At 32.6% G+C, this 13,615-nt stretch overlaps 1 protein-coding gene and 1 non-coding gene across 6 annotated transcripts in view; both read right to left on the bottom strand.

Annotated features, from left to right (window-relative positions):
- Window positions 1–13,615, bottom strand: part of CNTN1 (contactin 1) — a 365,513-nt gene that overhangs the window by 113,155 nt on the left and 238,743 nt on the right. For all 5 annotated transcript variants that reach the window (XM_029205356.1, XM_029205358.1, XM_029205357.1 and 2 more), the window contains 2 exons: window positions 11,710–11,837; window positions 11,224–11,399 (listed from right to left, as the gene is read on the bottom strand). In XM_029205356.1, the coding sequence (XP_029061189.1) occupies window positions 11,224–11,399; window positions 11,710–11,837 (304 nt within the window). The remainder of the gene's footprint in view (window positions 1–11,223; window positions 11,400–11,709; window positions 11,838–13,615) is intronic.
- Window positions 8,428–8,558, bottom strand: LOC114886266. Its single transcript, XR_003791274.1, has one exon. It is a non-coding gene; the product is annotated as a small nucleolar RNA SNORA18 (small nucleolar RNA).

Genomic DNA, 13,615 nt, shown 5'->3' with positions numbered 1-13,615 from the left:
AGCTCTATGTTTGGTACATCTCCTGGACTCTGCCCCATGCATTTCTTCCCTTTGTTGATTTTAATCTGCATGCTATTTGGGTAATAAATTGTAACCATGAGCATAATAGCTTTCAGGGAATTCTGTGAGTTCCCTCTAGCACAAGGAAACTGAGGCTGGTTTTGGCAACTCCTGGAACTTGCAGTTGGTTTCAGAACTGAAGATGGTCTTGAGGACTCTGCCTGACTTTGTAGTTGGCCAATTCTACATATCATACTAAATAGAATTCACCTAAGGGGGGAGGGGTAAAGAAATATTATTTTATTACCTATAGCTATCTTTTTAAAAATATTTAAAGTAAGAAGAGAGTAAAGTTGTGTATACGGGGAAGGTAATAATAAAAGAGTTTTTCTTGAGCCATTGTAGGTGCTAACTGACATATTTCTGAGACAATTTCTAGTGAGAAAAAATAAAATAATATAAAATAATTACCGTAAAATAAAATAATTTAAACACTATATATTAATAAAACAGACTGCTTTAATGTGCTTTAACATCCTTAAATTTCAATGCATCATAGTACTGAACTTTGACATTAAATATTCATTAATGGAAAGATATTAAAAAATATTTTTAAACTATCATGACACAAGATAATAGCTATATTTGAGAAAGAATAATGTTTGCATAAAATTAAAAGCACTTAGCTCTATTGCATGCTTTTATTATGTTAACTCACCACTTGGGTTGCTTCATGTATCCAAATGAAAGATAATCCTGTTGCTAAACTTCCACTATTTCAGTGAACCATGGGATTAGATTGGAATTTAAAAAATAAAATACTTCAGAAATTAAAATTTAAAAAAAACTCAACCTTATAATAAAAAAAGGAAAGCAGGAAAATAATATAAAAATAATTTGTGACAGCATAATTACCCTTTGTAAAATATTTGAATGCTGTACACCTAATAATCTTCTTTAATGAAATTGTTATAATTTTCCCCAAAATCTCAGTTTGAAACACAGTGCTGTTTTCATATTCACTTATTTAATCCTGAGAGGAATAATGTTGTTATGCTTTTCATACTTTTCACATGTAATGAAAAACACAAACTATTTTGTCTTAAAATATCATATTAAAGTTATACTTACTGAATCTTCAGAATAAACTCCTTAAAAACTTTAAATTAAACTATTCTAAAAGTTTAATGCTAAACTCATTTTAAAAGTTAGGCTTGTTTTAAACATTAGGACTTAGGTAGGTAATGATAGGCCGATTTGCATAAAGCAGTAATAAGCGACTTTAACATTTATTCTCATTCGATCTATATTTGGTGAAGGTGTGGCACTCAAACACCTCAAAAGGAAAATAAAGAAAAAATATGCAATATCATTTCCAATTGAGTTGTGTATGTATAAAAGCTTTGCTGACGTTTTTATAAATGGCACTAGCACTTTCCATACCTCAGGAGAAGTTGAGGTTCTCAGTGGTCGACAGAACGCTTACAAAGCAAGTAAAGATCATGGCTCTCAGCACATTCTAGCCACAAATTAGACACGAATGCTCTCTCTATTTTCACTAAAAACCACAGCTTGGCTGAATTACAAAATGCTTCCCTTCATATGAGGAGAGTTGAATCACATACTGGAAATTGTGATAGCACAGCTCAGGGATGTTCCAAAGTGTATATGTGGTTTACCACTTAGAAACTTCCCAAGTTTAAATCAAAAGACTTCCAAAATATAAATGCCTATTCCTTCCTTTCCACTCCCCCATGAACTAACTTTGAAAAATCAGTCCTGCAGTATAAATGAGTCTGAATTACTAAGTTGTATTAACAAATTCAGTTAATCATAATGAACAAAGAAATATGCCATAAAGTATATACAAGGTCTAGATAAAGCTTAGAGGTCATAATGGCTCTATAAAAACATCTCTTTTGTTCCATTGAAGTTCAGAATGAAGAGACAAATATGGAAGACGGGAGGAAAGCATAGCCTTTAAAGAGAATACTCTAGAAACCTGTAAGCAAAAATTATTATATATGTATGATACATGTTATATCCATGAAAAATAAACATTTTTCTTTTTTACTTTTGGCTTCCTAGGTTAAAGAAGGAATAACTGTAGCAAATTCATCAGATGCAACTGCAAACTTTAACACCACCATCACCAACACACGAGCAAAAAAAAAAAAAAAGAAAATAAGTAAGGGTTTTATAGGTGCCAGGGGCTATTATAAATACTTTACATGTGCAAATTCACTTATAACAACAACCCTGGGAAAGGGTTACTATTCTTAACTGTATTTTAGAGATGAGGACACAATAATACTGTAACTACAACCACCACTACTGCTACCACTGTTGCCGTTAATAGGATACTACTACTGCTGCTATTAATATTACTATTAAGATTGCTACTACAACTTCTGCTATTGTTTCTGTCATTGCTGTAGCTACTATGAACTCCTACTAATACCTGATCTAGCTTATTAAATGCCCTTAAGATGCCTTGCAATGTGCTAGCTACTTTACATATATGTTTCCTATTTAATTTTTATAAGACTCAGAGAGATATGTTTAATCTTCCCATTTTACAGATAAGGAATTTTAGATTTTAAGTTAAGCTACTGGTAGAAGGCTCAGTAGTTAACCTGTTTTCTCCAAGTTAAGCTGTTGCCAAAGTAGTGCTTCATGGATCAAACAATTGAACTTAGATTCATAGTTTGGTAGGTAAAAGTGGATATTTTCTCATAACAGGAAAAATACAATATGTTATATTTTCTTTCTTTCTTTCTTTAATTTTTAACCTATTTAATGCTCAAACATAAGGAAATAGAAAGAATAGTACAATGGCCACCCATATACTAACCAGTTAGATTCAACAGTTGTAAACTTCTTGCCATATTCACTTTATCTAATTATCTAGCTGTCTATCTACTGTTGAACCCTTAAAAAACAAATTACTGATACCATCGTAATTCATTCGTCAAAATATTAAATTGAATCTCCAAAACGGTAAAAACATTCTCTTAAATAATCACAGAACCATTTTCACACACAACATAATTAACATTAATTTCCTAATATGATCTAATATTCAAGTTAGTGTTATTTTAAATAATGCATCAGCATTAAGTTTGCCTGAATGTAAAAATTTTAAAAAGACATAACTTACAAAATCTTATGAAAATGAGTATTATCATTACAAATATACATACTTAAATATATTAGGGAAATAGTTTAGGATAATTACTGAGAGGTCACCCCGTACTTACTCGATCAATGGAGATGTTGAATATCCCTGAATTTGGCTATTTTGATGGCTGAAGAGTTCGATTTTGATCAATCGGACCATTTTAAATTAAAACTCATAAGGAAGGAAATTTTCTTTTCGATGTCTACTAAGCATTTTAAATGATGGACAAAACCATCAAAGCCTTGGGTTTAGAACCCATATTTTTGAGTTGAAAGAAAACTTGAACACTGTTTAATTTATATGGTTTTTAAATTGGTTTCCATTAGCCTTAGGGTTCTAAAGACCTTCATGGATCACTTGGTAGAAAGAAGGGATCAGAATGGGATGTGTTTTGGGATAGGAAGATGTGAGATGCCCTATAGTTAAGGCTTTGGTCTCCTACACATGCTCACAAACATGGGTACAATTTTTTCAGTCAGACCAACTTTACCTTCATCTTTGATATTTATTGGGGTTCTAATTTAAATTTTCTTTGCAAAAAGAATTCTGCTGCTAAAAGCCTTCTGTTGCTGTTTTTCAAAACTTCTGGTGTGGCCCAACTTCCTCATATGACAGATGAGGAGCCTGAGGCACAGATTGGCTGTTTTGCCCAAGATCATATAACTTGTCAAGGGCAAAACAACAACAAAATTCCAGATCTTTAGATAATGTTCTGTTTTAAAAACTAGTTTTTTAAAAAATTAGTTTTTTGGGAATATGAGAGCTAATGACAAAATAGTATATTTCTAGTGTGATATAGTAAATAAAACATCAAAATTGACAATGTAAAATTATAAAATAAAATTCCTAGGACACCAAAAGTTTATATGTTTATTTCCCCTTCTTTTTATTTTATATACACACTGTATTTTGCAAGCATAAAGAGCCAGAATAATTATTCCAGTGATGATTAAGTATGCAAGGAGTTCTATGTAAAACAAATGGGACTTAATTTTGAATGAATTTTTAGAAATTTCTCCAAACCAGTACATTTCTGAAGAAAAAAGACTTGCTGCTATATGTGCTTAATTCCAAATATTTAACCTTATCTTTGACAAATGCTTCCTAAAGTCTAGACTCTGGGAGTCTCTGTTAGAGAATAGCTTTAGCTGGCATGATCTCTGCCCTGGAAGTGTGATGATCTAGAAAATAGCAAAATAAAATAGAACAGTTAGGTGTAAGTCAAGTTTTATTAGGGTAATGAAAGGGAGGTAGAGAAAGTTCAGACAGAATGAGGGATGATAGAATTCTCTCTTTTCCAGTTAATTACTCTTAGTAGAGAAATAATTTGGGCACAGGTAGCCTGCCTTTGTGGGTTTTGTGTGGACCACAGAACTATGTCAGGGGACATTTCACATATTTCTTTCTTTCTCCCAAAATTTAAAGAGTCTTGAATTCGTGAAACACATGCAATCTATCCTCTACTTCTGATACTATTTTGAAAAATGCTTTATCCTCTTATAATTTCCTTTTTTGTCTTCAGCACTCTCATTTGCTCAAAATAATATAACTTCTCTTTGTTTCCAACATATTATGCTTAAAACTTTTCAGTCCCTTTTTCCTTAAGTCTTTTTTAAAAAAATCTCCCTTGAGAACAGCATTTCTCAATCTTGACCCTATGGATAATTTGGACCAGTTAATTCTCTGTTGTGGAGGACTGTCCTCAGCATTAGGGGATATTTAGCAGCACCCGTGCTAGACAGGTGCCCGTAATACACCACTTGCCTGCAGTTGTGATAAACAAAAATGTCTCCAAATTTCCCTAGGGAGAAAAATTGTTCCTGGTTTAGAACAACCATTTTAGGGCTTACATCATCTCACTGTGCCCTCTTGGTTTTCCACTGTTTCTTCAGCTCTAATTTGATTCTTGTCTTAGTCTGGATTATGGCCTAACACTCCTTTTCTGCTGTAACCTGTTGCCCCATAACTCTGGACAATCTTTACCTTCTTGTTCAATAATGACAGAGAGCCAATGAAATTGAAAAAACAAAAAAAAATGACTTCTGTTTATTACTGCTTCTCTTTCTCTCTTTTTGCATGCACAGAAGCAAAACATCTGTTCAAATTCTGTTCTTCTAGTATGAGATACATGTTTCAGATTTAAACACATTTTTGTGACATGTTCAGTAGAATTAATATTTTCTTTCAGCCTTAGGGTAAGAAATCTGTCTACTTTGGTTTTGAATGCTGTCTATACAGTCAGAACAAATGCACGTCCACACACCTGCAAACACACACACATAACCTATCTCTCTAAAGGAGATCACTAAGAACTGCCTAGAGTTTTATAGTTAGGCAATCTGAAACTCTGTAGACTTGACTTACAATGTGATGCAAAGGTTTCTAATCGTGTAGGAAGAATAAAGTAATGTGGATGACTTTGAACATAAAAAGTTCATTAAACAAGATTATAGAATAAGTTAGGAGTTGAACTGCTGTTCAACTGCTGTCTTATAGTGTTTCAAATAATGGGAGGGAGGTTATTTAAATAGATATAGACATGAGTACCAGTCAATGGATTAGAAACAAGTGGTGAAGACCACAGGGTCTACAATCAAACCACCTTGGTTTCAAATCCTCTCTCTGCCACCAGTAAGTTGTATGACTTTAGACAAGTTACTTAACGTTTCAAATCTTGTTTCCCCACCTCAGAAATTGAGAAAAAAATCACAGTAATATGTGCTCCGTAGAGGACTGCTATGAAGATCACCTGAGAAATACATGAAAAGCATTTAATCCAATGCTGGCTAAACAGCAAGCACTCAGTAAAATGTTGACTATTATTACCTCTCCATTGTCCTCAGCAAGGAAATACCTAGAATCTTTTGTCTCAAAGTAGGCATCCAGTAGAGCAAGCAGTGCAAAATATAAATCATGAAAAATGAGATCTATAACCAGAAAAAAACTATCTGGCAAAAGCTTCTGGAATTTTCGATGTAGAATGATTGCTCTATTATAAAAAGTATTAGTAATAACCTGACAGATCTTGTGCCAAGAACTTTATAAAATTCTCACAAAAATATTATGAAGTAACCAGTATTGCAAACCCAATGAAGTAACCTGAATGAAATAAGTGAATTACTAATAAAATTTTACAGAGGGGGAAATCTGAAACTTAGAGAGGCTTAATCACCGACTCTAGATTAAGCTTAATGGAGCCTAGAGCTCTGGTTGTGGCAAAGCCTCTGAACAATTCATATGATATTTATGAATTCAAAGCAGGTATGTAAAATCTTCTAACTGAACTATAATTTTAACATTTATTTGTAAACAGAAAAAAAGGTATTATAGCAGCAATACCAGAATTAGAAAGTTTAAGAAACTCAACGTGGTTAACTAAAATAATGGCTCTGACAGGGAGAACTGTCAAATAGTTGAAGGAAAATGACTCAAAGTGGGTGTCAAAAGTTAGATAGCTCCTGAAAAAAAATTTCTGCAGATCAGGTACCACCATGAGAGAGGCATAAAATGATATATTACAAATACATATTTTTTGGTAGATAGTCTTACATCCTTTATAGAACAAAAGGGATTATAAATTAAATTGGTAAGTAAAATGACTCCGCTTTTGTATTTACTCTAAACGAGTAAGTAGCTATTGAACTGGAAAATCAAAATAGAAATCATTTTATATTTGGACTTGAAAAATATAGGTATTTGCCATATAAATTTGACAGAATAAAAGAATGCCAGATAAACTACTTATAAGCTTATTGTATCAAAGTTCCAAAGTTATGAAATTTGTAATTCATATATATATGTATATATACATATATATACTTAACATCAACGCATAAATTCAAGTTCAAATGAAACATTTACTGACCCTAATTACATAATGATGTAACACTCAGTGAATATTTATTGAATAGTGAAAGAATAAATAACATGACAGGTAAATTAGATATTTAACTTCTTAATATTTTTTCTATAATCAGTATTGTTTACTTACAACTTTAAAATTAATAGCTACATTTTAAAACTAATTAATTCAAAAGAGTTTTACATAAAGCAGGATCATAAATGTAATAGAAATGTTATTTATATATTTAAATTTTATAGGTCACTATAAATTCTTAAAAGAAATGCACATCTTCAAAAATATATAGTTACTTTTTTCCTGATAATTATATTAATATAATTGGAAAAAGTATAAAGAAAAAAATTTAAATCACACATCTTAGATATAATTAATTTGATATAGATATATATCAAATTATATATCTTAGATATAATTAATTTGATATAGATATATTAGATATATATTAGATATATTATAATTTTATATATATGATAGATATATTATAATTTGTTTAATTTCATAAAGCTTCAAGTTCCAAGTAGGTCAGGCTGTGAAATTTGAAACCTTATGCACGGTTGCCACATGGTGGTCAAGATCAAGAATAGCAAGCTAAACTCACAGCATGCTTGATTATTGAATATAACGTATTATTGAAGCCAAACTTGAAAATAAAAACTTAGGTTCTTAAAATTAAAAGTGTAAATTTTTATGTCTATATTCTTCATGAATTAGAGTTTCTGATATTAATTTTTAGCAATTAAAATGATTAAAACATGATGGTGACAATGACACTGACAATGACAATGACAATAACTGTGATAGCTACCAAGTCATTTATACTTAAATTTTAAACTAATAGGGTAGCTCTGATTTATTTTGGATCAGAGTCTGTGCTTGTCTTTTGTTCCTACAAAAAGTGTAAAGGTTTTTTTGTTATTATGTGTAACACAGGCAAAATTATTTAAGTCAATACATTTTTAAGGAATTTCACATGTTCTGATTCCTTCCACTGCCAATCACCTTGGTTTCTCCAATGTTTGATCCATAATTTTCAAGATAACCCTTTCAAAAAGAATTTTGTCTCAATCCACAGTTGTCATGTTGTCGGTCCACAATTCTTTTAGTTGGGCTTCTTTGATCTCCAGTGGAATATGGACACACTTCAAAATTCCCCACCTGTAATCTTTGGGATCCAATTTCCTCAAGCAATTTACTTTAGGACCATGTTTAGGGTCAAAGGAGATGGATCTGCCTGGCACTGAATTTTAGACACCCTCTAAACATGCATTAAGTTCAAACCATATCCACTCTTAAGCTATCACACCTTAGAACAGTACAGATCATTGGGATATGCCAATACCCAAGATAAAATGTTTGACTGTTAGGTTTTTCATAGTTTATTAGCAGCTATCTTGAAGTTCTTTCCCACAGATCTAACACGTAGTTCTCTCAGTAAAGGAAACCACACGGTTACTCTATGAGGCATTTCCAACAATGTAGGTCTGCAGAAAAAGTCCCACTGGGATAGACCTCAACAGTGCCTGTGTTCGTCTTATTCACTGTTTTATACACCCTAGTGCCTATCACTATTCCTGCTGTGGTATGGGTTCAGTACTATATTTTTAAACGAACAAGTGAAGTTCAATAATTGAAATGTTGCCAGAATTAAATAAAATATAGAAACATGATTTAAAAAACCAAAAAATTATATACTGACATGTTTGCTAGTGCAATTTGAATAACAGACAAACGCAGGCAGCAGTGTTCCTTCCTTCGAATTTGCTTTCCCCAATACCTGCCATCCCTGTTATGTTTTCATTCACTGAGCTTTAGGTTGGAAGAACCCCTCCTTCTGAGTGTTCTATTAGTGACCCCAGAAGCAATTACTAGCCATTAGGACTGGCTTCCAAAAGGTGGATCAGACCCATACAGTGTTTTACTCAAATTTGTGTGGTACATTTAGCAGTGAAGTGTGACTTTGAAGTTTGCTTTAAAAGAGAAGGAGGATGCAAGGGAAAGCTTCATAGATCTTTCTTAGGTTCAAAAGGCAGAATTAAGTTTAATAATTCAAAATACATTTCTTATCTGGGTTTTTAAATTATTTACAGAGTTAAATCGACTTGTCCATCTACAAAGTGCTAAAAATATGTCTTTGATACTTTTACTCACTGAAGTTGCATACTTAACCAGTGAGTATGTTTTATGCCGCTGATTGTTACTATGCTTCTTATATGGTGGAATGAAGCAGAAACTGAGCCCCTGAAGCCAGAGTATGGGCTCAGAGTCAGGGTCTGCTCTGGCTTCCCTGAGGGGCAACAACCTGAACCCCTGTGGCTAACATCCACAAAAGGAAGGAGTACAGTTAGTGATGACCAAAGTCTCTTACATTGTTATGACCTAATGTAATATTTATTTCTTAATTAGTCTTTCAGTGGTTTACTTTTCTCTTTTTTCAAGCCATGGGTCTCTTTTATCTTATTTCTCTCTTTTTTTGTCTTTTTCTCTCTCCTCCTCCTCCTCCCTCACCTCTCTCTTTCTTTCTCTTCTTTCCATCCCTCCCTCCCTTCCTTCCTTCCTTCATTTCTTTTTTTGAAATGTTTATTTACGTCAATCAACATAAAGTAACTTATTTTAAAGAACATAAAGAGGCTCCACATATGAAGTTTCAGCTTAATTTAGGGTAAGTTATACCTTCAAATCTATTTTCAGAGACTCTACTGCAGCTATAAGTAACTGCTTGTATAAACTATGCTTGTTGCATTTTAGAAAATATTCAATATATAACATCAAGCAAATACAAAAGTCTACTTTTTTAAAATAAAATCTCTGTTTAGCTCACTTCTTTTCTTCAAATGAGTAAAAACTGAGTGGTATTTGCTTTTCTTGCAAAACAAAACACAATTTGAAGAAATTATTAAAGACAATGGTGCCAAATTTATTAATGTTGGGCATTCTTACAATTAAGCACATCAAAATAGATATATAAAGAAAAAATATCACATGGTATAATGTTAAAATCATTCTCTACAAATTCCCAGTTGTTTATTTTTAAAGTATAAATTTGTTTCAGAAACTGAAAGACAGTAGATTCACTGTAGATGTACAGTTTTAGCTAGATCTGTTAGATTAAAAAGAAAGAAACTGGAATTACAGTTAACATATAGAAGGCACAAACATTGATACTGTATTGATAATTGTTCTATGAATCTATCTATTAAAAATTTAAGAATAAATGTTTCCATCCAATTAAAAACAATCTTAACCTGACTGAAAACTTGTTTTGGCTTTTTAAAGTGGAAAGTTCTAGAAGAATTTTTGTAAAAGAGTTAGACAATTTGAAAACATAATATTATAATAGATACATATCAAACTTCAGAGTTCGTAGGACTTGAAAATCTTAAATAGTCTACTGAGTTAATTCAAACTTTTATTAAAAATTGACTTCTAAAATTAGAATTAAAGTTTTCTTGACTAAGCATATGTTCTAAATAGGTCTTTAGGTTCCTAAATGATTGCCTTTCTAAAGAACAGACTGGAAGAAGAAGTGATCAATTTGCCCTTTAAATACACTGTAATTTAGGCAGCCCTATCAGTGCAACAAGTGTGTTCTTATGCAAGTTGTTATACTTGCGTTACTTCCCAGTCTTTTTCCTCTATTTTCATTTCTATACAACGATACCACTATGCTTAATTATAGGACTTGTATCATGTAAGCTTTCTTATTCTTAAAATACAGCCATTTAACCCTTTTAAAAATTGCATGGACTAGTTCTCCAAACCCTCCCACATATATAGCTTGTCTATTTCTTACCCTCAAAGAATAAAATAAATGCCATAAAGTCATCACTATAACAAAGGATAAGTTCTGTGCTCTTACTTAGTTTAAAATGAATGTGAAGGCACTTAGAACCTATAGTACAGATATAATGAGGCAGAGTACACATTAATATAAAAATTGTATTATAATAAAGAGGAAGTGGACCTAAAGCACAATGAATATTTATTGATTAATATTGCTACCAAAATCCTCAGGGCTAGCCATTTTTAGAAAGGTTCAGGATACTACAATTAATATAAGGAGACCCATGAAAAAATTTTGCCTGTTTTCCAGTCTCATGTACATGATTATGGTAATAGCAGGTGCAATGCAGACACATGGGGGGCGTTGGGATGTTAATAAGATGAAAAATAAAACACATACCATAAAATTCCGCTGGTAATGAATGTTCTCTTTGTTAAAGTCGATCACATAGCCATTGAAGGACCAAACAAATGTGAGATCCAGTGCAGGATCAAAGGAAGCGGCACACTGCATGGTTGCATTTTCTCCAACAGTGATATCGGCATTAATTGGAGCCAATATAATTCGTGTGGGATCTATACATTTTTAAATAAAGGAGTAAACCACAATTCAAAAAAATATGAGACACCATATTATCTAGTACATTAAAAAATAAAAATCAATATAGTTGAAATCTCTGTGCAAAACAATAAGATGTTTACAAATTTAAATTCCAAGAATAGTTTCATCAAACAAGAGATTTGCACAGAAGACTTTTGAAATGGAAACATCAAAACGTGGATTGTCTTATAAGCTTAGTGCTGAATCACGTCTTATAGTACATTAGAAATTAAGCACTGTCAAATTTAAAAAAAAAAAAGTAAAGTTAATCAAATGGTTTCTTACCTGTGATAACAAGAGTCCCAGTGCTATTAGCCTTCCCTTTATTATTTTCTACAAAACATGTATAGACACCTCCATCATTCCTTGTAATGTTGTTGATTTCCAAGCTGCCATCTTCCCAAATGACTATTCTATTGAAATGAAAGAAATACATATTTCACAAAATTAATTTAGTGAAATACGTTACTATTCTATGTCTTAGATTAAAAACACTAACATCTTAGTATCATTAAAGTTTTACATAAATTGCTTGACAGAGACTTTTTTCAAGATGAAACATTCTAGCCTTTGTTTAGAATATTCTTTCTCAGCATCAAGTTTTTTTGGAAAACCACCTTCATCTTTTTCTTGGACTTATCACAGTAATCTCGAACTGTCCTCCTGCTGCCAACCTTGCCTCTACACAGTTTCTTTTCCCACGTGTCAGCCAGACATGAAGACATACACCGCATAAGTGATACAATGTCACTCTTTGACTCAGTGATGTCACTCTACAGCTCAGAAGCCTCCAGTGAGTTTTCCATCTCATGCATAGTAAAAGCCACAGCCCTTGGTTTGCCCTTTTAGGCCCTGGTCGTTTTCACAATCTGTTTCTCACAACCTTCAGGGTTTTGCACAGTGGCACCTTCAGTAAAGCTTTGTCTGATAAATTCTAGTTAGTATGGCATGCACACACCCACCCATGGCACTGCTGCTGTCCTGGCATTCCCCATGATATCCCTCTTCCCAGATTTTTCTTCCTAACACATATTTCATCAGACATACTTCAGCTTTACTTGTTAATCTATCCTTGCATTAGATGGTAGCATCCTGATGTCAGGAATTTGTATCTGCTTTGTTTGTGGCCCCATATCAAGGTAACATATTCGTTAACGTATACAATCATTAGGAAAAAACAAAAAACTATGTTCCAGGAATTCCTTAAGGAGTGAGACATGAAACAATGAGTAGGCACTCAATCAACCTGTTTTTGAATGTATGAACTACATAGAGTTTAACTGAAGCAGTGGCTCTCTACATGCCACCATAAAATGACTTTTAAACCACTGTGAGACAGACTTAGATCAGTCATAGGCCTGAAAGAAGTGAGCCCAGATCTTCCAGGAACGTGACCCCAGGACTTCAGACTTGGTAGTTAGAATGGACTGTCATTTCCACAGCCACAGAGGAATACAAACATATTTTAATTTCAGGAAATTTCAAAGAATGATACTGTAAAACCTACCTTAGTAAAAACTTCCGTAACAGATCACTTTTAGGAAATTCTTCTATGAACAGAAACTAAATCTTTCATACTAATAGAACTTAAATGTATTCCCTCTGCCTGTCTGCCTCTTCCTTGGAGTCAGGAGACCGAAAACTCATTATTTGTAACCTTATTATACCTAACTCTTACATATAATTTATATTACATTAATATTACATATATTATGATATATTACATATAATTTATATATTTATTATATAACTTTACTATATAATGCCTTGCACTTACATTCAATATTGGATTGCCTGTCATTGGATTTTATTTTATTTTTAAATTTTTGATATTCTTTTCCATTATGGTTTACTACAGAATATTGACTATCCCGTGCTTTACAGTAGGACCTTATTGTGTATCCATCCTATATATAATACTTTGCATCTGCTGATCCCAAACTCCCCATCCATCCCCCCACATCTCCTTCCCCCTTGGCAACCACAAGTCTGTTCTCTATGTCTGTGAATGTGTTTCTGTTCTGTAAATAAGTTCATTTGTCATATTTTCGATTTCACATACAAGTGACATTATATAGTATCTTTCTCTTTTTCACTTATTTCATTTAGTATGATAATCTCTAGGCCCATCCATATTACTGCAAATGGCATTATTTCATTCTTCTGTATGGCTGAGCATTATTCCATTGTA

Source organism: Monodon monoceros, unplaced genomic scaffold (genome assembly GCF_005190385.1).
Source record: "Monodon monoceros isolate NGI ecotype Baffin Bay Population unplaced genomic scaffold, NGI_Narwhal_1 Super_Scaffold_6, whole genome shotgun sequence".
In the NCBI taxonomy this organism is placed as follows: domain Eukaryota; kingdom Metazoa; phylum Chordata; class Mammalia; order Artiodactyla; family Monodontidae; genus Monodon; species Monodon monoceros.
The sequence above is the reverse complement of the archived record's forward strand: the minus strand, read 5'-3'. Positions and strand labels throughout refer to the sequence as shown.